At 31.3% G+C, this 25,726-nt stretch overlaps 1 protein-coding gene across 4 annotated transcripts in view; it reads left to right on the top strand.

Moving 5' to 3' along the window:
• The first annotated feature begins 2,264 nt into the window (after nucleotides 1-2,264).
• Nucleotides 2,265-25,726, top strand: part of LOC143226584 (UTP--glucose-1-phosphate uridylyltransferase-like) — a 36,152-nt gene continuing 12,690 nt past the window's right edge. The window contains exons 1-12 of one of the 4 annotated variants that reach the window (XM_076457752.1): nucleotides 2,333-2,450; nucleotides 3,883-3,932; nucleotides 4,645-4,722; nucleotides 7,356-7,484; nucleotides 8,434-8,541; nucleotides 8,981-9,163; nucleotides 11,223-11,356; nucleotides 12,170-12,238; nucleotides 19,722-19,855; nucleotides 20,957-21,045; nucleotides 21,816-21,884; nucleotides 22,351-22,382. In XM_076457752.1, the coding sequence (XP_076313867.1) occupies nucleotides 4,711-4,722; nucleotides 7,356-7,484; nucleotides 8,434-8,541; nucleotides 8,981-9,163; nucleotides 11,223-11,356; nucleotides 12,170-12,238; nucleotides 19,722-19,855; nucleotides 20,957-21,045; nucleotides 21,816-21,884; nucleotides 22,351-22,382 (959 nt within the window). In that variant the 5' untranslated portion in view covers nucleotides 2,333-2,450; nucleotides 3,883-3,932; nucleotides 4,645-4,710. Of the gene's footprint in view, nucleotides 2,451-3,882; nucleotides 3,933-4,644; nucleotides 4,723-7,009; nucleotides 7,175-7,355; nucleotides 7,485-8,433; nucleotides 8,542-8,980; nucleotides 9,164-11,222; nucleotides 11,357-12,169; nucleotides 12,239-19,721; nucleotides 19,856-20,956; nucleotides 21,046-21,815; nucleotides 21,885-22,350; nucleotides 22,383-25,726 lie in introns of those variants that run through there. The other 3 variants (XM_076457751.1, XM_076457750.1, XM_076457749.1) reach the window with 3 other exon arrangements.

The following is a 25,726-nucleotide window of genomic DNA, read 5'->3' as shown; positions in this document are numbered from 1 at the left end:
ATTACTTTCTCTTGCATCTAACAATAAAGAGATTGTTGTTGCTACGTGATTCAGGGAGGAACTTTAAGATAATTCATCAAAGAGAATAACTGATGCAACTTCTCTGATATCCACACATGAAGAAGCTTACATGTGACCGGTGCAGCGTGCTGCCTGTAATCAGTTTAATACTGTTATTGTGCCATCTAGAGACATTAATGTTCTGCTGCTTCTAATATCTTATTTTTCACATACACTATGCGAACACCTGTGGATGATGTTTGATACATGAAAGAAATGGCAGTATATACCTATTGATGCTGTTTTCAATAACATGCCAAAAAATTCAGCAACAACTTTATTACCATTACATGCATTAACAGGTTGTGAGACCACCTCTTACATCACACCAAGTAAACATCAGGAAAGTTATCAAAGGGCACTGTGAATTGTTGAAGGGCATAAGAATTTGAGAGCTCACAGAGAAAACCAACAAATCTGCCGAGAAAGTTTTCTACCGATTATTCAAGTTACATCAAACAGAATCTGTTGATGCAGCAAGGCATATATTGTTTTTCATGAATGGTACACTTGAAGCCATATCGCTGACAAGTGATGCATTTCATTTACATCTGATGCATTTGCACTATCAATCCATCATATGGAAACGTGGTACCTATACCATACCAGAGTTTCCTGCGCTAAATATAGGATGAAGACATAGTGACTCAGGTCAACAACCCATTTTGATGTCATTGTATCTCATGCCAAACAGTTGGAAATGTCTTCTTGTCCATTCAAAACGTAGTGCAGAAGTTCCCATCGTAAATGCCGTAAATATAGGTTAAGATGTACAGCGATCTATGCTTGTAAACAGTAGAGTGATGAACAAAATCTTTATATGAATTCAGCGTAGTTGTTTCATACAAACAATTTGACATTCCATAAATCTGTTTGTACACATAAGGTTTATTGATAGAAGCTCTTTTGAGGAGTTTGTGTAAATGAAGACTGTAAAAATGCAGTTAGAGAAAATCAGAATAAGGTGCCTTATAAGTATAACACTGTAATTGCAAGTTTTTATTTTTTGAAAAATGACGTAATGATAAATATTGTTTAAACGTGAAGTTGTATGGTCAATGTAATCATATTAGCCATTCTTTCCATGATCATATTTTGTCAAAATTATATATGGATGACTTATAACAACGTCAAAACAGAGGTGATTTTTAAGACAAGTTTTCTCTTTGAGTGTTATGTCTGGAGATGGCATTAGCATTATAGGCCCAGCATGGTCAAGTACTTAGGGGATGTTCAACTCGTAATAGGAGTGTCGCGAGTTCGAATTCCCCTTACCGTGAAGGCATTATAATTTGACGGTTAATCCCACTATTCGTTGGTAAACGAGAACCCCGAGAGCTGACGGTGGGTGGTGATGAGTAGCTGTTTTCCCTCTAGTCTTAGACTGCTAAATTAGTGATGGCTAGCGCAGATATTTCTCGTGTAGCTTTGCGCAAAATTCAAAAACAAACAAACAAGTATTAGTATTGTTTGGAATCATTATTGTTTACTTGATTAAAAAGTGATAATTCTGGATTTCTCTAAGTCTACTAACAAGGGTATCTCTCACATCACATCCAGTTTGAATTGAAAGAGCCCATGTGGAGAGAGTTAATGGATGCAGACACAATGGTATAATATAGTTTACAGACCATGTCGAGTTATAGCACTTGAACATAAAAATCCAGGCTATGAGCCACACATTAAACATTGAATAAATCATAATTTTAGCATACACATATTCTCATAATAAGTTCAATAATTACACATACAGAAATGTTTAGTGATGCAGAGCACGACAATGTGTCAAAAATCGGTAATTTAACTGACATTTAGTTTTTCGTCAGTTACAGGGTCAAAAACTCAAAATTATACTTGATAACCATTATTTGTCGACTCATTATACTTAAATTGTACTGAAACGTCTGGTTTTCCAATTATGCCCCAAAATTCTACTAACGGTCACATTTCTCAAAAATCAATCTCGTCTGTAAGAAAAATATAAATAAAACAGATTATATCGTGCCACATCTAATCGAACGTGTTATTATAATATTAGTGATGTATATATAAATGCAAATTGCCTGTGTACCTCTTTAAACCTCATGAAACACAGTAAGCAGTCCTAGCTATTTTATATTGACAGTTCTTGATTTAATTTTGTTATACGTTTATTCTCCAAACATTATAATTTTTATAGGGGAGTTAATTATAAATATATCATTCTTTTCGCCTCGTGGTGAGCATTGCAACTAACACGGGCCGAGAGTTTTGACAGTGATTTTGACCTCGTTGACATCTGAAATCAGGTGGGGAAGAGGGTGGTCGTAAGCAATGGTGTGTTTTGATGAAGTGATTTAGCAATTTTAGCCACTCATTACATTTACGTTTTTAAGAAGTAACTGAAAAAAGTATGTGAAAATTATTTTTTTACCTTTGTATATTATGTTTCAACAAATTAAGTTATTTATTTTTAAAAGTTAGGTGTTTTGTGTAACTGGTTCAGTGTACGTATTCAAAGACTAGAGTAAGAGTAAGATATCAATAAGTAAAAGAAATTTGAGGATTAAAAATAGAATATAAATAGATTATCACAACAACGCCATCTGTTTTGTAATAATATAATTACGTTTACCAGGTGTAAGTTGAGAGGAATATAGTGTATTTATAGCTGACATACTAAAAATATCAAATGTTTCTTGAAAAACAAGAGTAATCGTGTGAGAACAGCTTTACGGTTTCTTTCGAACCGAGCTCCTGAGATGAGTAGGACATTTAATCATGTACTCTGTTTAACATTTGAATGATTTGACTTATTTTTAATTTGTGGTTGTAGCTAACAATGATCTCAGGTTTTCATTTAATAAACAGCAGGTTACACAAAATTACAAATAGAAAGACATGAAGCAAGCCCCCAACTAGTACAGCTGTAAGTCTACTGATTTACAACGCTAAAATCAGGGGTTTGATTCCCCTCAGTGGGCTCAGCAGATAGCCTGATGTAGCTTTGCTATACAAAAACACACACACTTAAAGCAAAGCATCTTGTTACAAAAGAATTACTAAAATTAGTGGCATGCTATCTCTATATAGGTTTTACTTTTGTTCTGGGCATGTAAAGATGTTTTTAATCCAATTCAGTTTTGGTGTGACTTAAAAGTTGCAAACTTTACCAGCATATATACAGAGAAAAGTCATTAAAGCACATTGATCAGTATACAAATTAAGTTAAAATTATTTGTTGGCATAGATTATACCACGTTAGAAGAATAAGATGTTTTGTTTGAAGACTCTTGAAAGATAGTTCATACATTATTGTGAAAATAAATAGCAGTCATTGGCTTAAATGCTTAATTACAAACATGTAAATCAATGCAGAATCTTAAAACATTAACATTATTTAAAATTCTAGTCATAATGTATTAGTTTAAGTGAAGTTTTTCTTAAAATGTGGAACTGGTTTATCCACATTTTTCTGATATGTAGTTTTATGAAAAGTAATGAAATAAAAGTTGAATAGTATAATATCTTCATGTTTTCATTTCTTGGTAGAATACTATCAACAACAAAATACCTACTCATTATCAGTAATACAATATGTCTTCATTCTTTTCTTCACATCTACTTCATCAGAGTGAAAATTTTGAAGAATAAATTCTAAATAATTTGAGTAAATCAATACATAATTAAATGAGTTAATTAACTGTTATGAAGTTGAAATAAATTCAGATTTTCTCTGTAATAACTATAATTTGTTTTCAAGAATTTTGATATGCATGTGAATCATGATGTCAACAATAAAAGTTTTGTTTTCTCAAGTGTTTTTCAAAACTATTTTTCCAGTAGAGCACAGCTGTACTAAAGAAAAGCCTAACTCAGAAATCAAATAAATTGTGGGTATGCCTTTGCTACAGTACATATAACTACATGTAGTTTCATTTGAATTCCTATTCTGAATTATAAAGAGTTTATAAAAATTCAGAAAATGTGTTTACAACTACATAATATGTGTAAATGGTGTGAATAACATATTGTGTTGAATGTTGTCTCGCATACCAATAATATTTACCTGTAAATATATTTACTGCATATGTAACCCAAATATTTTCCTCTTCGTATATGTATTCATTTTAATGTTTATATGTGCAGTGTATTTTAAAAAAATTCATGTTAATGCATTTTGGTTCATGACTTGAAAATTTTATGGTTATAAAATATTATTAATGTATTCAAATTCTAAATAGGATTACATCCAGATTTTAAGTCTCAGGATATTAATTTAAGGCATTTTTATTAACTTGTGTTTACTAATAGTATAAAGACTACTGTTACCATACTATGTTGTATTGGATAGTCAGAAACAGTGCCATATGTTTAATGAAATTAGTGTTTATGCAGATTGGAAGAAGTCTTTTGATGGTACCAACTGCTGTAAATATTTTGTTACTTAAAACTGTGTGAAGTAGCTGTTTGGAAGTCTCATTGCAATGTTCTTATTTTTTTCATTCACATACCATTTTTAGTCTTTTGGAATAATGTTTTCTCTCTCTTGTCTGCCAAGAATGTTTTCCTACTTTGTACAGTTGTTTTTTGTGTTATTTATAGACCGATTGTTACATCAGCTGTTGCCAACTACTGTCTCTTACCTGTGCTTTAAAAGTTGTGACTATCATGGCAGAAACTGTAAGTTTTATTGGCATGTGATTTTTCAGGAAAAATTGATATAACTTAAGTGGTAACTTATATAATATTGTTTGCATACAAGTTTACTTATTTTTATCTATAAATTAAAGACTTTGGAGGTAAACCAGTTTTTACCAGATTTTATGCATTTGTTAGGTATTAGTGTTTCTGTCTACAAACATATTGTTAATTATATGTATCCTTCTAACTTAAAGAAACTGGTGGATTACAAAACTAGCGTGCCTACAGAGGTTGAACTTGACTTACAATGGTGGAAGGCAAAAACTGGATGAATAAACATATATATAACACAAACAAAATTGAGATTCATTAAATTTGATATTCAGAAAATGGGATAACTGTAAATGCAGTATTAACAACATACCTATAAACATATTACAATTTGTAATAAATGAAATGGGAAATAACCATAGGTTATACATAAATTCATTCTGACAAAAGTGCATATGGACTGAAGGGTATATACCAGTTCAAAACATCAGTTACCAACAATGAACCACATGAATAAATAGAACAGTGTAAACATGGATCACATGAACAAATAGAATACTATAAACATAGATCACATTTATTTTGGTATATTCATATTTTTCTTATAGAAAAGTCATGCTGGGCTATCTGCTGTAGATCACATGAACAAATAGCTCAGTGTAAGTGTGAATCACATGAACAAATGGACAAGTGTAAGTGTGAATCACATGAACAAATGGACAAGTGTAAGTGTGAATCACATGAACAAATGGACAAGTGTAAGTGTGGATCACATGAACAAATGGACAAGTGTAAGTGTGGATCACATGAACAAATGGACAAGTGTAAGTGTGGATCACATGAACAAATGGACAAGTGTAAGTGTGGATCACATGAACAAATAGAACAGTGTAAACATGGATCACATGAACAAATTCAAGGTTGTAAACGGGGATCACATGAGCAAATACAAGTATGTAAACATGGATCACATGAACAAATTCAAGGTTGTAAACGGGGATCACATGAGCAAATACAAGTATGTAAACATGGATCATATGACAAATTCAAGGTTGTAAACGGGGATCACGTGAGCAAATACAAGTATGTAAACATGGATCACGTGAGCAAATACAAGTGTGTAAACATGGATCACGTGAGCAAATACAAGTGTGTAAACATGGATCACGTGAACAAATACAAGTGTGTAAACATGGATCACGTGAGCAAATTCAAGGTTGTAAACGGGGATCACATGAGCAAATACAAGTGTGTAAACATGGATCACGTGAACAAATACGAGATTGTAAACATGGATCACGTGAACAAATAGGACAGTGTAAATGTGGATCACATGAATGAATAAATCAATCAGAAAGGTATATTTACAAACAGTATAAAGATAAATCCTGTTGATTAGAATATAGAAACTGGAGTAATTAGTAAATAATAGAAAAAGCAGTGAAAATGTTTTTTGTAAGCCCTTGCTGTTCTAGGACTTTAAGTTACTTTCCACCTTTCATGTCTGTTATTATGGTTGGCATTTGGACCACACCACTCTGAATTGTGATCATTAAACTTATACAATTGAAAAATTAATAATGTTCTTCTAATCAATAAAGGATTATATAACTTTGAAGGTTGGCAGATCTAGAATTGGTTAATTATACTCTCTGAATCTGTCACATACTGTAGTGGTAAAAATTTTTCAGATTTAATATGATTATGTAGATATTGAGCAGGACGAAATGAAGGTTTTAGTTTCTTCTACTTCAAGTAATAAACTTGATCTTTCTCTATATTTTGTTTATCAATAGTCAAGAAATTTATCGTAATTCCTTATGTGAGCAGCATTTCTTTATCTGTGATTGTCTCCTGTGTTTTAACTTAAATGGTGTTTGTCTATTTTTGTACAAGTCAAGTTTTTTTCTGTTGGATATTTTTTCTGCTTGTCTTATCTAGTCATCTTCAGACTTGTGTATATTCTATGATAACACCAGTTATTTGAAGGTTGAAGAACATAAAATATATTTTTTCAGCATTGTTAGTCTTGAGTACAAATATCACAGGGTTAAAATGATAAAAAGTTTTGAATTTTTCATTGGTATGTTTATTGTTTCGTGTACAGAGATAAAAAGAAAAGTCTTATCACACAAACCCTTTCCTGATCATTTGAAATAGAACACATAGTAACATATGGTAGAGCCAGCTTTTTGGTGTACTATATATAACACATGAACATGTGGTAAATGTGAGTAAAAACATGTTACATGATTGGTGTGGGTTTATCACTGTGTGCAAGCTTGACCTAGTCTGTTGTTCTGTCATCTTCTTCATCCATTCGACCAAGATGCAGGCAGTCATCAGAAACTTTTCCCTCCCATTGGGAACAACAAAAAATAACGAAAGCAGCCATCATCTACCACCAACTCCTTTATCAGACTTGTTTGAGGACATTTTGGTACATTTATTTCTAAAGTTTTCAAAAATATTAATATTTTAACAACATACTTGTACAATGGTTTTTATTGCTTTTAATTATTTTTAATGGTGATGATATATTGAGATAACCTTTGTCACAATATTCTGTGATAATATTTATAGCTTATGCTGAATTTTAAGTTAAATAATATTTTTTCCAGTTGTTTAACCATTCCCGCACACCTAATGAAACAACAGAATTCAAAGAACTGACTAAAAGAGATGCTCAAAATCAGCTCGCCCACGAGCTTAGCAAGCTGCTCCTTACAGCACCTGCATATCAACAACAGGTAAATTAACCTAGAAGTAACCTTAACTAAACTTTTGGATTAATAGAAAGAAAAAGAAATGGTCATCTAGCCTTCTTTAGTCAGTGGAAAAAGAATCAATGTTTTTTATATTTTCAAGAAGGAATCAGATGCTTAAACCAAAGCTTCAAATTATGCTCGTGACTCAGTAAACTGGATATTGGTCATGTTTTACGGAGTTCAGAAAATCGTTTTTCTTCAGTGCAGAATACTGATATTTAGCAGTAGTTTATGGGTATACTAAAAATTGTTTATAATAATATACATTTGTGAACATACAATGTAGTTTTTAAGACTTATTTTATTCTATGCTTATGGCTTATTTGTGTAACTTGCAGTGAAAAAGTTTTAACCTGTAACAAAACAGAAATTTTAAATGTATTATTTGTAATGATGTAACAGTGACATACACGCACATTTAGTTTAAATTACAAAATTACCCAATAAGGCATAAAGATTTTCTGCTTCAGCATGTTATAAACATTAAGTTTTCTTAATTCAGTCTCATTTAAAAATAATCTTAGAATTACCATTGTACAGAAACACTGAGCATCATTCCTCAACTAGCTCTAGTATTTCTGCAGATGTGGCTCTTTTGATTAGTAAAATAGTAATATAATGTTATCTTGTGCTTTTGAAGCTCTTAATTTGTAACTCAGTATTTATTATTGTACCAGTGGTATGGACTAATTTGGATATATTTACTTTGAACTGTATACTTTATAATTAGTTTTATATCCTTTAACTCAATATTTGGTGGCTAGTCCTAAGTTTTAGAGTCTATCTTGACACACCAGTTTTGTTATTAATGTTATTAAAAATGGAACACCTTTTATTTTGGGATGTAAGTTATCTTCAACTTTTCTGCAGTATTTATAAGCTATATGCTTGTTTCTAATAACAATTACGAATTTTAAAACATTTATTACAGCAAACGGATTGTATGTTCCAAGGCTTCCAGAAACTATTTCTCAAGTTCTTACAGGATGTTGGGCCATCAGTTAAGTGGCAGAAAATAGAAACACTACCAGACAATGCTGTAAGTATTGCTTTTGTTTGTTTCTTTGTTGTTAAGCAGATATTGAAACCAATGAAGATATTTCAGATTTAATTCCAAGCTATTGGTAGTGTAAGTGTTACAGTAGGTTGGTGAAGAATGACACTTTAACTGTTCTTGAAAAAATTTATTTCTTTAGATTAGGAATTACATATGGGTTGAATGTATGAAAAATAAGTTTTTAGTCTGCAAGTGTACTTTCATAGTTCAGGTTAAAAGATTTAACTTGAGATTCTTTCTTTACATAATTAACTTCATTCCATCTTTTACCTTTCTTCCCAAAATACAAAGATGTCAAATATTTTCATTAAGTTTGCCAAATATGATAAGGTGCAAAAATTGAAGACGCATTATATGTAATTTTCTCAAACATAAGATACAAGTGTAACTCATAACTTATAAAGTGTGTAAATTTCTTTAGGTGAAGAACTATTCTGACCTCAAGGAACCTCCTCAAGATGTCCTGACTAATATGTTAAACAAACTTATTGTGATTAAACTGAATGGAGGACTTGGAACTAGTATGGGGTGCACTGGACCAAAGTCTGTTATCCCTGTCCGAAGTGATTTGACCTTTCTTGATTTAACAGTTCAACAAATTGAAGTATGTATATTTTTACACCTGTCCCTTAAAAAAAAAAACTCGGAATTAGTATTTTTGAATATTTGTTCAGAACAATTCAATATCCCACTCTGAATTAAAATTTATTTTTTTAGTTCCAGGATTATTTTCTGGAGTAGCAAGTTTATTATAGTTTTGGATATATACAAAATGATTTCCAGTTATTTTGACTGTGTATTAAGTTATTCTAGTATCATGTTCAACACAATATCATATACCTAAGCTTGCAAATATAAAATATTTCTGCATGTTTTTATCCAAATGTTGCTTCAGTACTTGTATAGAAACTGGCATGTGAATTAAGTTGTTATTATTATGAAGATCCCAAAAAGAAATCCAAATTATTTTATTAGAAATAGCTTTCAACTTACTTCATATGTTTTCATCAGGTTTGATTAATTAATTTGGTCTTCATTTCTTTAAACCTTTTTCGTAACATATAAACACTTCAAATATATCTGTAGTTCTACAAAAAGTGAAATCTACAAAAATATGGTTCAAAAACTGAAGATAAATAATGTCTTGTTGCCTCAAACCTTTTAATAATTTCCCTTCTAGTTTAATATTACCTGTGTTGGAATAAGACAACTATTCAATAATTTGTTCATGTGTCTTGAGAATATGCTATAATGATTTTTAAGCATATTTTCAGTAAAATGTTTGAAGTGAACAGGGGAATTAGAAATTATTACAAGTTCATGAAAGACAGGTAGAACAGCTACAGAAGTAAAAAGTTTAAGATCTCTCAGTAGTTCTGTGTTAAAGATGGCATAAAATACTATTAATTTTGTAGGTTTTGTCCATCAAAAATTATTTCAGCTTGATCATAAAATAAAATTATCTGTAAAAATAAGTAAGTTGAAATATTTTAATATTTATATTTTATATTTATAATAATTTAACACTGTAAAAATGCTTGAAATGTATTGGTTGAAACAAAACTTTTCATTAATAAAAGAAGACAAATAACCAAGCACAATTCATTCAGAAAAAAACTTTTACCTCTTTGAAAGGCACGTTAATTAGTAATTTTTTAAATCGTGATTTGACTACTTTTTCAATCTGAGCAACTTTTAATTGTTATACATTTCCAATAATTAATCCATGTAAAAATACATACATGAATTCATCTCACATGGAAAATATCTGTAATGAAATTTAAAAATGTCATAAGTTCATAAAAGCAGTTATTCTGTGTTTGGACTGAATGAAAATCAGGGTTTATTTTTAATGATGGTTACATATTGATCTGCTGCAAAAAATTGTGTTGGAAGGTAATTCTGAACACATTATCAGGAAAAATGAAACATAAGGAATAAAAGCAATTAATATTTCTGATTTATAACAATATATTTCGCTCTCAGATTTCCAGTAATACAATGATGTAATTTCCTCATCATGTACAAGGTTTCAAAACATGATGTTATAACTTAACTTTGGTGATTGTATATACTGTGAAGTTGTAATGAGTGATACACAATTTTGGTATAGCTCTTAAAGGAGTGTACGGCATGTATGATAAACAAATTTGTATGGAATTTTGCATTACTTGTATTCATAGACAGTTTTATGTATTGGGCAAACTGGGCAATTGCTATGACTTTTAATCTATTTCTAAGTTTTCTCATTATGAATTCTGCCCGAGACTCCAAAATGACAAAAACCATCCCTAGTTTTTCATGTTAAATCAACAGTTTACATTAGCTCTGTATGTTGATCTACCAGTAGTCCCAATTTTCATTTAATTTTTCCCAGATTTATAAACAATCATTTTCACCCTTGTGCAGTAAAATATGTTCTTATTTCAAAGCCATCTTTCTGTAACGAAGTAGTAAGAATACTAATAATTAGCTGCTTTCTTGCCAGGAGTTTTTGTTAAAAAAAAACAAAAAACATTTACTTATGGAAACTACTGAATAATAATAAATCATTCACACAATAAAGATCTTTAATTCTGTGTAACTAAGTTTGTTGTTAATTTATTTTCTTATCTCAAATTGTTTTACTGGTGATAAGATTTTTCCTTCTGAATTTTTTCCAGCATCTGAACAAAACTTATAATATTGATGTTCCACTTGTCCTAATGAATTCTTTCAATACTGAAGAAGATACGCAGAAAGTACTGAAAAAATACAGGGGATTTAATGTCAAAATTTACACATTTGAACAAAACAAGTACGTGTAAACACTGCCTTTTTAATAGTCTAATAATCTTTCCTCCAAATTGTGTTTCTTTCAACTTCGCACATAATTGTTTTCTAATTCAAATTAAACTCGCTAGTGAACAAACTGTACTCGCTTCAAAACATTTTATTATTTATAATTTCAGTTTATATTTTCTAAGCTTTAAATATAAAAAAAGTATGAGTTACATTAATTTGTAATATAGGTCATTATATATTCATATTTCATATATAAAATACATAACAATGAAAATAAATAACCAACTACACTCAACCATTGGCTTTATTGGATTTCATAATACAGAGGACAATATGCACGTTTTCTCATGTAGAAATATTAGATTTGTGTTAGTGACTGTTAGGCTGTTTGTGAAACTAATTATTCAATGTGGTTTTATAATATTATAAAATGTTAATGTTTCAGTGTAAATACCATTAAGTCAGATTAAGTACTTATGAAGTGTTATACAAACTACAGCTTTAATTCTATTTCAGTTCAATTTAAGATATGAAGAGGACAATATGCACGTTTTCTCATGTAGAAATATTAGATTTGTGTTAGTGACTGTTAGGCTGTTTGTGAAACTAATTATTCAATGTGGTTTTATAATATTATAAAATGTTAATGTTTCAGTGTAAATACCATTAAGTCAGATTAAGTACTTATGAAGTGTTATACAAACTACAGCTTTAATTCTATTTCAGTTCAATTTAAGATATGAAGAGGATGCTGTTTAATTAATTGGTGAAACATTTTTTGCACAGTTATTTCACAATGTTCTAATATTGGTAAATTGGCTTACAGATATCCAAGGATAAATCGAGAGAGCATGCTTCCCATAGCAATGTCTGTAGAAAACTCCGATTCTGAGGCGTAAGTTGTGAATAGCTTAAACTTGAAACTATATCTGTTAATGTGACTTTTTACCATTTTTGTACCATAAATTTCAGAATTATAGTTGTATAGCTTGTGGCAAATGCTCCTGATTTTAAGAGCAGTAAATATTTTTTGTACTTGATAGTGTTTAGTCACGATAGTAACAAAGTGTAGAAAGTAAGCTATTTGAATCTATCACTTGTTTAATATTGTAGTAATTAGTAAATTTACAGAGTAAACACTCAAAATTTGTCATTAAAGGTTTTGTATAGTTAAAGTAAAGGTGTAATTAAATAGTTAAAGCACATGTATGTCACGTGTATGTTTTGTACAAGCTAGTTGGAAACCTGCTTTATTTTGTAGGTTTTATATAAGCTAGTATACAATCTGAGCAGTTATATATTTAACTGTATAGGTTTGCATAAGCTAATGTACAACCTAAGTAGGTAATTTCTTTACTGCATAGGTGTTGTATAAGCTACTATGCAATCTGAACAGTTAATATTGTACTACCTAGGTTTCATGTAAGCTAGTGTATAACCTGAGCTATTAATGTTTTGCTTGTATAGGCTTCATGTGAGCTTACTTATAACCTGAACAGCTAATGTTTTGCTCTAGTAAACTAGTTTACAACCTGAGTAATTAATGTTTTGGTTATGTACCTTTTGAGTAACCTAGTCTACATCCTGAATTGTTAATGTTTTGCCTGTGTAGGTTTGTGCAGCACAATGTGAGCTGGCTTAAAACCTTAGTAGTAAATGTTTTATTTTGTGTGATTAAAAATGTGTGCAACATAAACAGTAAAACTTGTTACAATTAGTTTTATCTGATTAGAAAAACGTACAGCATGAATAAAATGTCACTTATGTAAGTTATTTTGTTATTTCAAATGTGTGGAAAAACAGAATGTGTCACTTTCATGAACAGTTAGAATGTAATGTTTGAAGAAAGTTATATAGTGGCTTATATGTTAATGTATTAATTAGGTTTAAGAAATGATGCCACTGAACATGCACTTTCATCTATGAGCATGCTATGTAAGTGACACTAAACTTCATTATTTGGTTCATAGAGCTGAATGAAACTCTTTTGATAGTGAATGATGTTGGCTACCTTTCTTTTCTCTGTTCAGTAGCTCAAAATTAATGCTTAGTTACTGTAATCAATTCCATGTTAAATAATTTGATGTTAATAAAATCCTGAACCTAATTCTCTATTTAATAGTGTAAATAAAACAAAAAATTGAGGTTAACCTGCTTAATATTCTCCACACTGAAGCAATTCTTCAAATAATTGATGACATAAATAGCATATTAACCACTACTAGGTCATCCTGATTAGCACTGGTACTGAGGGAAAGGCCTCATTGACACTGAATAAGTAGATATACTGTGATTGACATACTGTTACCTTCTACTTTATGTTAACTCATAGGCTGTTATAAATACTAATATAATATTGTCCTGTTGATACTATGATTATATGACCTATTCTGGGATTAGAAAAAATATCAGCTTACTGGTAATGTTAATTAAAATAAGTAAAATCAATAGCAAACTATTTGGTGTTAAAACATATAGACAGTAGTTAATAAAATTAATTAATCCAGTTATAGTAAAATCAGTATAGATTACAGTTTAACAACTCCATCTGTTAGGTTGTGCAAAAAATAATGGCAGATTTTAAATTGTAACTTTAATAAGAAATAAAAAAAATTCATAAATAACTATATTAATCAAAATAGGAACTCAGTGAATCTACACACTTTTGCCAACGAGAAACAAAATTAATTATACCATGATGATAAACCTCTGAAGTCCTAGAACTAAATAATTCTTAAAAGGCATTCTCTGTTGTTGAATATTTTGTTCAGTAAAAAGTTATCCAAATGCTTATAAAAAGTGATATTCAATGGTCAACAGGTCCGGGGAGTAAGGAGGATGATGAGGCAATGTTTTGTAATCCAATTTGTTGAGCTACTGCAGCATCATTTGAGCAACTCGTGACCAAATTTGTCATGAAGCAAGATTGGTCCTCTTTGATTGACAAATGCTAACATTTATATTCATGCAACTTTCTATGGATTTCTTCCTATTCTTGACAATAAACCTCCACAATGTTGGAGGTTGGGCAAGCTGTAATGGGTAATACTGACTACAGACCACCATACAGTGACTATAATCTTTTGTTGGTGCAACTTTGGCTTCGGAAAGTGTTTTGGAGCTTCGTCGTGGTTGAGCCATTGCACAGACTGCTTTCTTTGTCATAAAGGATCCATTTTCACCACAGGTGACAATTCACTCAAGAAATGGGTCATTTCTATTGTGCAAAATCAGCATAGAGTACAGCTCAAAAGGCGATTTTTTGGGGTTTTTACTGAGTTTATGTGGAACCCACTTGCCAAGTTTTTCTCTCTCTCCAATTTGCTCGAAATGGTCCGAACTTGTGGAAAAGCCAACATCCAATTCCTATGCCATTTCTGGAACAGTTTGAAATGGGTTTCTTTCCACTAATACTCTCAGTTGTTTTCAATGGCAGAAGGACATCCTCTGCTCTCCTTATCTTCAAGACTCATGTCTTCATTATGAAACTTTTGAAACCAACACTGTACTGTACATTTGGATGGTTCCTTTGTCCCATGCTTGGTTGATATTGCGAGCTGTTTGCAATGCATTATGACCAAGTTCGAATTCATGCAAAAATATGATGCTCAACTACTTTAAATACTCCTGAGGAAAGTGGAAACATTATATGTGAAAATATGATGATCATTATAGTAATTGATCTTCAAATACTGTCTTATCTTCTGTCACCCAAAGCTATCGATCTTTCTTCTGCCCTCTAAGCATTGTAAAAAATTTCAAGCTCAGCCCATTCTATATACCCTATCATTTTTATACCATTTGTGAACATGTACATATCATGTGAATACTCTCCACCAATAGGTTTGCACCATTTTTATTGACACAGCTAGCTCCCTCTGCTATTTCCACTCAATCTTCTCTTTCTCAATTAGCACAGCATTGATTAGAAATGTTGTTTTTTTTCACGTGTCTATCATTTATGGTTGTACTTCTTTGCCATTTCACAAAATATGTTGTACAGTTTTATTTTATTGGTTGAATTTATTTGTTCCATCAATTTTTTAGGGATTTGTTTCATTTTACTAAATTAAAAGCAATCTTTCAATGAATTCACAATTCAATGTATGGAATCCAGAACTTCCTTTTACAGTCAAAAACAATGATATGACTTCCAAGGAATTGGGTTCAACTTTATCTGTAGAGAAGGTACAGTCCTCAGTTTGCAGAGAACTAGATTAATATATTCAACCAGTGATTTCTTCTTTTCAATTCGATGTTGATTTTCAAGAAGACTATTTGGACTCTCTTTACTGGCACCTTCTTAATTTGATATGTCACATTCTAAACCTCTTTATGAGGTTTTCCCTTCCATAATGTTTTACAGCTTGTTACTCAGGTTATAGGCTAAAATGTAGTTTGGTTTTGCTATGTATTCAAGATTTGGACAATTTCTCTAGTTTTCTTTTTCCTGCTCCAATTGCCATGCTGCTACTTTTGTGAAGGTTTGTTCTCTTTTCTTCATATTGCTTCCAGTTCTTTATCAGCAGACCTATGGTAATTTTTTTTACTTCCACACATCACACCTAGTGGATGTAGTTGTGGAAGGCAATACTCAGCTGCCCTTTGTGTTGATCTGTCCTTCTTTACACATGGGAAAATTAAGTGTTTTCCCAACATCAATGCCCAGACTTTGGTAAGTTAGATATTTATGTGTCATCTAAGTTAACTTAGATGAATTGTAAGTTAGATATTGATTACTGATTTGTTTTTCTGGGTAATTTCAGTCATTGTTACATGTTCATTAATGCTATGTACAGTAGAGCCTTGATCAACAGACACCTTGAAACAACAGATTCCTTGTTGTTAAAGGCAGACTTCCTTGTCTCTTCTGTTTTCTTCTAATGTATCTAACTAAAATAAATCTTGTAATATTGGGCATTTTGATATTCTGGGTTATGAGTAGTGTTTTTTGTTTTGTTCTCTATACAGGCACTTGATAAAGCAGACATTAACCCTTTTGCTGTGGGCAGGAAAAGTGTGCATGTTGTGACCTTTTAGAGAATTATTTTCAAAATTTTATTAAACAAAGGTTTAGATCAATGAATTGCAAGTGGCACTGCAGGAAAGTTTTTCTCAGAGTGATCACATCACTTTGGATGATAAGAAGCCAACTTCTTTACCTGAGCCAGCACCACCAACATGAAGATGTTTATGCAAGCATGACAGTATGCTTTTGATCTAAAACAATTTACCCTTGAGCAAGGTTTGTTAAACATTTTAGACACATTCATAACTCTTAAAGTGTCAATTGCAGCACCAACAGTGTAAGTGTAACAAATAATTATTTGTGATTTTTATACAAATTAAACATATAGCCAATAATGGAAAGAATAACAGTTAAGTTTGTTATTCATCTATTTGTGCTAATGACCTATTGTGTGGGTAACTTTTTACATGTACTGTAAATGTATTTTCATACCTATAGAATAGAAATAAATTAAACAAAAAACACATTTATTTGTTCCATTTATTTAATGTTTGAACAATATACATAAAAACTGCTTACATGCTAGTAAAAAAGGGCTTTAAATGCATACACCAAACAAAATGGGGACCTTAAAATTTAGAAATTTAATATAGTCAATATGAAATTCAGCCTTGAATTGTTTATTTTTCATATTAAAGGCACCATGATACAGAAGGAATTTAGATGCAGGCAGAAGGGTGCTCTTAATGTCAAGTTAACATAGTTTGTATGTAATGTATCATTACTACTGATCACATATAATTCATTTCTATCTGACTAAGTTTTTCTCACCATTTTTAATACATGATGCTTATGGTTAGTCCTAATTATTGTCATTGTTGGATTTATGTATCCTCTATCCGAGTTAATTTTATGTTAGTTATTGATCATTACTTTGTTTTCTTGACAATTGTAGTTAGTTTGCACAATAGTTACTCTGTACTAACAGGTAACTTTAAATTGTCAGTTCGATTGTCATAAGCCTTTTGTTCAATAGGCATGTGTTAGATTATATGTTGCGTATGATTCACGTCATTTTTTCTAATAGCTCAAGCATGTTTTGGAGGGGATGTGGGCTTTCTTGGAAGCTCTCCTTTCAGTGGGCCAAGCTCATAATCAATCCCTTCAGTGGACACTCCTTAGTTGGTGAAACTACTACTCAGAATCCTTGGAACACTCTTTTACCCTTCATTTCCTAATTAGAGCTAACCTGGCTTGGTGATTAGACCATGATCAGACCACAAGGGGAAGTGGGGAGTAACTTTCTCTGCCCCATCCAGAGTTACATTTGTTCACTGACTTATCTTCATGGAGTTGAGATTCTTACATCATATTCCAGAAGATTTCCAGTCTTTTGTCATATCACCTTTCCCAAGTTATGTCTCACTTCCTCACTTTCCTGAAGGAAAAGGTGGTTATGGTACACTCTGACAACTCCGCAGTAGTTACTTATTTTACCAAGCATGGGTAGATCATTCCCAGAGGTCTGTGTTTTTAGAACTTGAATCTCCTTTTCTGGGTCCACATTCACCACATTATGATCTTTGCTTACCATGTTCCTTGCGCCCTGAATCTGGATGCAGAACAATTATTTTGTCCCAGCAAGGTTATTCCCATAGAGTTGCCCCTTGCATCACAGGTCTTTAAATGGCTGTGTTACTAGATGGGAACACCATATATGCATATGCTACCCACTGGTACTCCAAATTTCCTTCTTTTGGTCTTGCATTCTGCACCCACTGAACCTGGAAGTGAATGCATTCAGTCAAGATTGAAGGGGTCTTCACATCTATACTTACCCTCCTACTTGACAACTCTCCAGAGTTCTATTCCTAGTCCAAACAACTCTAGGCCTAGTCCTACTAATGGCTCCATATTGGCTGATGCATTCATGGTTTCTTCCAGTCTGACCTTTATTTGTATTTTTGTCTCAGTTTTTACTCTGCCACCCTTGTCCAGACTGCTGGAGAGGCCAACTTCAGGTAACTGATGATGGTTTTTGTACTTATCTGTTAGTCTTCCTGGTGAGTTATGATAATCACAATTATGCTACAGAAAGTCCTTTACAACTTGTATTACTGTAGTTTTTCTCTTAACATTGTAGACTAGATGTAAACATTGGTTTTATGCTATTTATGTTTTTTTTAAACTTTGTTTTGTTTTACCTTAATTTCTTTTCATAAATTTTACTAAATTTAATTTTAATTTTTTACCGGATATTTGGTACTGATAGCCTTGCTGCTTTGTGCCGTAAAACACCAAATCAACCAACCTAACATTTTTACACATGTCTGTTCACTTTTGACTAGGTAGGTTTCATCTCTTCACCTCCTTTTAGTTATGTTTTTATCTTTAGCAACCCTCATTTTTAACCCTTATGATGGGATCCTATTCTGTTGCAAGATATTCATTGCCTCAGACGTGCACCATTCATTGATTACACTAAAATGGCTCACTGTAGAGATGGGCTGTTTCAAATGTATGTATACATATATATTTGTGTAGATATCAAAAACTTGCATGTGCAGAAACATCTTCATGCAATATGTGTAAGTAAAAATTCTGCATTCTGACTTTCTTTCTGTGTTGAACTAATCACAAGGTTCAAAAACAAAGTATGAACAACTTTATCAACCTGTAACATGAAAGTTTTATTGAAAAATCAAGTGAAAGTAAATAGTAATTGTTAAAAGAATTCTATTTACAATTGTATAAAGTACAAACCAACCAATTTATGCTTTAGTTACTTCAGCACATGGCTCTGCTTCAGTCATTTATATATCACTGTTCATGAAGTTGAACTTTTTGGACTAATATATATTTATGTATAAACTGCATTATAGGTAAATGTGCACTTTAATTAAATAATAACCTTGGATCTTCTCTCTTCACACTAAGCTTTTGGATTCCTTGTTGTGGCACCCACATTGTTGTGCAGCCTGAGTTAGCATGAGATCCCTAGATTTGGTCCCAAGGTGAAAGCCTTAACCACTGTACTACTGAAAGTTCCTAAAATTTTATTAAAATTTTGTGTTTTTTTCATTATAGTCTGTAGCACTTTAAAGAAATTGGTGATTGATATTTATTACTACTGCAATATCTGAATTTTGTGCAAGATTAATATAATGCTGCTTAATATTTATTCTTAGTATGTTATTTTATTGAAATAAAGCTTTCTAACCAATGAGTGTTATGAAGTTTTAGTACAATATCTAAATGTATGTTTTTCTGTGTGACTTTGTACCAATAAGGTTTTGGTATGAGTTCACAATGTTTAATTGTTGTTTAGTTTTCATTATGATAGATCTGTACAAGCTGTTTATGGATAAATAGACTTTAAAGAAATAGCTTCTGTTTTTTGTGCACGTAGGTGGTATCCACCAGGCCATGGTGACTTCTATGAGTCGTTTCATAAATCTGGGCTTTTACAGCAGTTTATTAATCAAGGAAAAGAAGTTTGCTTTGTTTCAAATATTGACAACCTCGGAGCCACTGTTGATGTTAGTATCCTTTGAAAAAAATCTGCCGACTAGTATCAACTAACATAAATAAGCCTTCAAGTTGTGAAGCTAATTTGTATTGAAAAATGTATTTAAAGATAGAAATCTTGGGTAGTCAGAAATATGAACAGTTACAATAAAAAGAATTGACAAAAAATGAATTTTAATAAAATACTTAATAGTTTTATGATATGGTTTTCTGCTTTCCATAATAATAGAAATTATTCCAATTTATTATATAAATTATTCCAAATTATTATATAATTTCCACTCTTACAGCAGCAACAACCTATGATCCAAAGCTTATATCATTATCTTGTTGTAGGTACTTTGCCCTTTGGTTTTCAGCAGTTGATGTGTCCTCTTCTATCAGTATCATAGGTAGAGTTAAGATTGAAGAGTTTTGCACTGAAATATCCTTTGTTGGCACATTGAGATGTTGACTAAATCTGGTAATAGATAGTAGTGCTGTAAGGGAAGACGTAGAGGTCATGAGGTGATTTCATTTGTTGGACCAAAAAACAAGTTAATATTATGGATTCAAACACTTTCTTTGTTCAGGTCTACTTGGCTTTCATTATGATTATTTTGGCAGAGATGTAAAAGTGGTGAGCTATTCATTGATATAGGAGAGATTATCTTGTGCTTGTCTACACAGGTATGCACAATTTTTATATTGTGTTCAATTAAGAATGTTTTCACTGTTATTAAAGTAGTTCCAATCTTTCTATTTCTCATGCAGCATAAAATTCAGTTAAGCCATCAAATTAAAAACACCCCCACCTCCCTTATTTCTTGATCAAATCTGCTGCTATTTGTGGATTTGCCTGACTGACGCTTGTCAGGAAGTAGGTTTCACCTGAAAACATCAGAGTTTTTTTATTCCAGCTTTAAAGATTCTGTTGAGAAGATATAAAATCAAATTTTTTATTACCAATATTTGTTATTAACTTTCTTTTATCTTGGTTTTAATTCCATATCTCCAAAGTCACTAATTTATTATTCTTTTCTCTCATCTACTTGTACTTTTGTAAGATTGAATTTCTAGATGTAAAAGGTTCAATAGGAAAACAGCTTCAAATACAACGGTCTTGACTTTCTTCAGACATCTTAAACACGATGCTGAATGACTCTTCTGATCCTCACCCTGAGTTTATTATGGAAGTTACAGACAAAACGATTGCTGATGTTAAGGTGAGGAACTGCTGTTCTTACACTTCTTGATTTTAGAACAATAAATCTGTTCATAAGTTTAATTCTTTTGCTGTGATGCAGTAACGAAAATACAAAAAAGTAAAATTCAGAAATGTCACACTTCTTGGCACAGCTTTCAGAATTTAGAACACATTTAAAATAATAAATAAATACGTAAGCACTTCAACTACAAACTACATTTCTCAGTATTTTCTCAACTTGAGCTTTATCAAAATTGTTATATTCACAGAAGTGTGAACAATGACATTTACAAAACAACATCTCTAACTAATTAAAATAGTAACAAAGTTAAGTCATGTGTATGCTTTTATAACATAGGACAGTAAAGTGTAGTTATTAACAAATGCAGAATGGTCATATGATCATTAAAGAATGTCATTTAATCAAATAATTTCTATTAATAAGTATATATTTATATGTATATTCATGTATTTACCTATTACAAATATGATTAGTTACCTTTAACAAAACTTACTAGTTAAATTTATAAGGAACCTTTGAATCACTTAAATTGCTTGAAATGGTTTCTTAGACATTTATTATTCTTAATGTATTTTGTTGTTTTTCAGAGATTTACATATTTTGATGATATAAGAACTTGTACTACTGGCCCTGATGAAGTCACAATGGCATAAAGTTGGCTGAAATAAAAAGTTATTATTATTAAGGGATATTTTTGTCTAACTTGATTGTTGAAGTTTCTCCGTGCTTATGTTTTTATAAAAGTTTTCTTATTTCATTCTTCTTAGGGTGGTACTTTGATTCAATATGAAGGAAAACTTCGTTTACTAGAAATAGCCCAGGTTCCAAAAGAACATGTAAGGATTGTGATTTTTAAGAAAATTTTCATTTCATTTATAGAACAAATAGTACTGATATATCAATGTTATATGGTTTAGGCTTTCATTGGGAATATCTGAAGCTCCAAGAGAACATGTCAGAATTATGTTTTTACAGAAACTTTTTATTTAGTGAATAGAACAAGCAGCAATATGGTATAATTACTATACAGTGTATACTTTGTTTAGAAATAGCCAAAGTTCTATGAGAATGTAAATAAATAAGCTTTTCTGATGTATTATTTGAACTTTTGTTCCTACTAACATTTAAGTATAACTTCTCAATGTTTTTCATTGAATGTACTGAGATGTAGCCTACAGAACAATGCAGCTTCATATATGTGGAATTTCTAACTGTAATTACTCGTATGAACTTGGGAAAAGTTCAAAAAAGGAAAGCAATATTTCATTGTAAGTGTAAGTGATTTGTTTTTCGTTATTTCAGATTGATGAATTCAAAAGTGTAAAAACGTTCAAGTAAGTTTCTTTAAGCATATTGCCTTTTTACTTACAATTTCAAGGGAAATGATATGTCAAAGTTTTGTTGTATAATTTGTGACTTCATATGTGTAATTATTATACTCTCAGATTTGTAACAGCTCCTCAGCATCAACTGACAGTATTCAGATGATCTATTACATGAGTTGAGAGCAACATGGCGCTAGGGCCAGAAGGAGTACAAATTTATAAACATTTTAAAAAGCATACACCTGAAAAAATTCAAAGTTGTAGAGTGTTTCACATCATATATTATAACATATGTATTACTAGAGAGAATTTTACTATACTGTATTGAACTGATGATGAGGAACCATTACAAATTTACAATGGTTTAATAATTGCAAATGTCACACTAAGAACTTAGTGTGCCTAATGTGTGCCTATTTTGTAAAACAAGTTACTAATTTTTAATAAAATTACAACTAATAAATTATGAATGTAGACAATGGCTTTTATTTGACTATTGAAAGTTATTGTAACTTAGCTGTTAAAATAACAGCCATTTGTGCGCTAGCTTCTTAAAAGTTAAGCCTTACTTCTTGTTATGTATTAGGTTGAGGAATAATTCGTGAGCGTTTTTAAATAATTTCATTCAAGCATTACATCCAAGACTATACAATACCTCAATGCATGAACACATTACACCCAAAACATTTATTATGATACTTTATTTCATGTAATACCTAGGTATATAGTATGCATTGTTTTAAACGAAATTGCAAGAAATTAAATGCGAAAAGCAGATGGTGTCGAAAATGCTCGATTTTGTCCACTTCACATTCCATTTAATGAGCTGAAAATGAAAGCAAAAATTAAAGACATATGAAAATCAAACACACCATCTGTTAGAGCAAAAAATTATCTACCAAATGACATAAAATATTTTGCAAAAGCGTTTCATTTATGAATATATTTTGTTAACTTGAAAAAACGCTCACGAATTATTCCTCAACCCAATACATTGAGATATATTGCAGCTAATTTGTGTATTTATTAAATAGAACTGGGTAGTTAACTCAGCATCAGCTACACTGAATAGTGTGACATAATATGTAAACCAAATTAAATGTTTCTAATTAGTAATGTTTTAGATTATTCCAACTTTTTAAGTTTTCAAAGTATTGCCATTATGATTTGCCATTAAAATTTTTGATTCACTCAAATTTCTTGAGCTTTCTTGATTAGTGTAATGAAAATAACTATCTAATCAAAATTATAGTTTTCTTTTGTTACAAGTGGTTTTTGATGATTCCAACAGTTCATTAATCAAGTAATCAAAATATTGCTATTATGACTTCCAACAGTTCATTATTCAAGTAATCAAAATATTGCTATTATGACTTCTAATTATCATGTTCAATTAATTCAAGTTTGTTCAACTCGATTAATGTCACGAGATGTAAAAATAACCAACTAATCAGAATTTGGATTTCCAGTTAATATTATTAATTATCCCAACCATCCAATCAGAAGGAATATTGGCATTAAGGTTTATCTTTTTCATTAATTCAGGTTTGTTCAGCCTCAGACTAGCATGATCTGGTTACTTATCTTGTTAGTTAAGGGGCTATTATTGATTCCCATTGCCACTTAACATATTTATTGTTTTAGATGTTTGTTTCTTTGTTTATGAGTTGTGGTGAAACTATTTTCTGTCACATCCATAATTTTTATGACTACCACAGGGAAGGCAACTGACTGCTGACATTCAGTACAAATTCTTCAGCCATTGATTAATGGAATTGACCATAACCTTATAATGTCTTTACAATTGAAAAGGAGAGCATATGGTGGTACTGAATATCAAATCTACAATTCTCAGTTTGTGAGATAACCACCAGCTTATGTTGGTCTGAAGTTATGTTAAATCTATTAGTTGATAAAGAGAATAGCCTAAGATTTTGGAGTACATGGGTTCTGCCAGCCATCTCTCTCTGGTTGACAATTCAAAATTATGAACAGCAGCAGAAAGCTTTAATGGTTTTCACATAACACAGATAAATTTGTTAAGCTTAAGATACATACTAACTGAACTTGCAAATAGCACAATAGCTTGTACTGATTCCATTGGTGTAGCACTGTTGTCATTGATTAAATGACTAATCACAGTGATGCCTGTTGTTTGTATTTACCTTCTCTGAACTAAACAGTGTTTTAGTTTTAAACTATTATGTTGTGTACTTGTTACACACTACAAACATAACTGCTGTTACATTACTTTGGACATATTAAAAAAAAGTAGAAGAAAAAGATGGGGCTGGAGGGCCTGATAGCAACCTTTGCCTGTGCATAAATATTTAAGTAAAATTATTGCCAAGAATACATACTAAGAAAAGTCATATTTAGATATATGAGTACTTATCTTTAATCTGAATTGTTTTAAACCAATGGGAAATACACTTTTTATTTGGCCTGTAACATTTTTGATATATATGTTGATATATATACAATTTTGTTTTGAGTTTTCAGTTGTGAATACCCTTTATTTGTCACATAAATCCAACCTACACTAGTAAATAGTAATATTGAAGTAAGTAATGATTTCTTGCTTTGCATATTCTTATAGCTACACTCTATAGTTCAATTAATTTAGCTCACCCACTCCAGTGTAACATGATAATGCACTTGCATACAATTCCTGGAAAACTGTACTTACTACAAGCTACAAAAATAACTAGTATTACTTAGGAACTGAGTTAATATTAACTACTTTTTATTTCTTCAGAAAAATGTTGATTGCTGAAATCACTTACTTATTTAATAACCATGTTTGTCATAAATGTCTATAATAACAGTAATTAACACATTAAAGTGGTTATTTTACTTGTATGCCAGGACTCCTGTTGAATTATGACTAGTTGTAGCTAGTATGATAAACATGTTTAACATTATTATTTACTGTTACGGGCTGGCATGAGCAGGTGGTTAAGGAACTCGACTCTTACGCCAAGGGTCGCAAGTTTCGAATCCCTGTCACACCAAACATGCTTGCCCTTTCAGCCGTGGGGACATTATTATGTTACGGTCAATCCCACTATTCATTGGTAAAAGAGTAGCCCAAGAGTTAGCGGGGTTGGTGATAACTAGCTGCCTTCCCTCTAGTCTTACACTTCTAAATTATGGACAGCTAGTGCAGATAGCCCTCAAGTAGCTTTGTGTGAAATTCAAACCAAACTTTCTTTACTTTCATTTATAATGGATAGTAGGAAGTATTGAGAAAGAAAACAAGGTTCAGTCTTTTTTAATTAGCTAGAATCAATTCTACAGTATGTATTGTAAAAGTTCATTATTACAATGTCTAATCAAACACAGTGTAGCTG

The sequence above is a fragment of the Tachypleus tridentatus genome, chromosome 9 (assembly GCF_004210375.1).
Source record: "Tachypleus tridentatus isolate NWPU-2018 chromosome 9, ASM421037v1, whole genome shotgun sequence".
Classification (NCBI taxonomy): domain Eukaryota; kingdom Metazoa; phylum Arthropoda; class Merostomata; order Xiphosura; family Limulidae; genus Tachypleus; species Tachypleus tridentatus.
The sequence above is the reverse complement of the archived record's forward strand: the minus strand, read 5'-3'. Positions and strand labels throughout refer to the sequence as shown.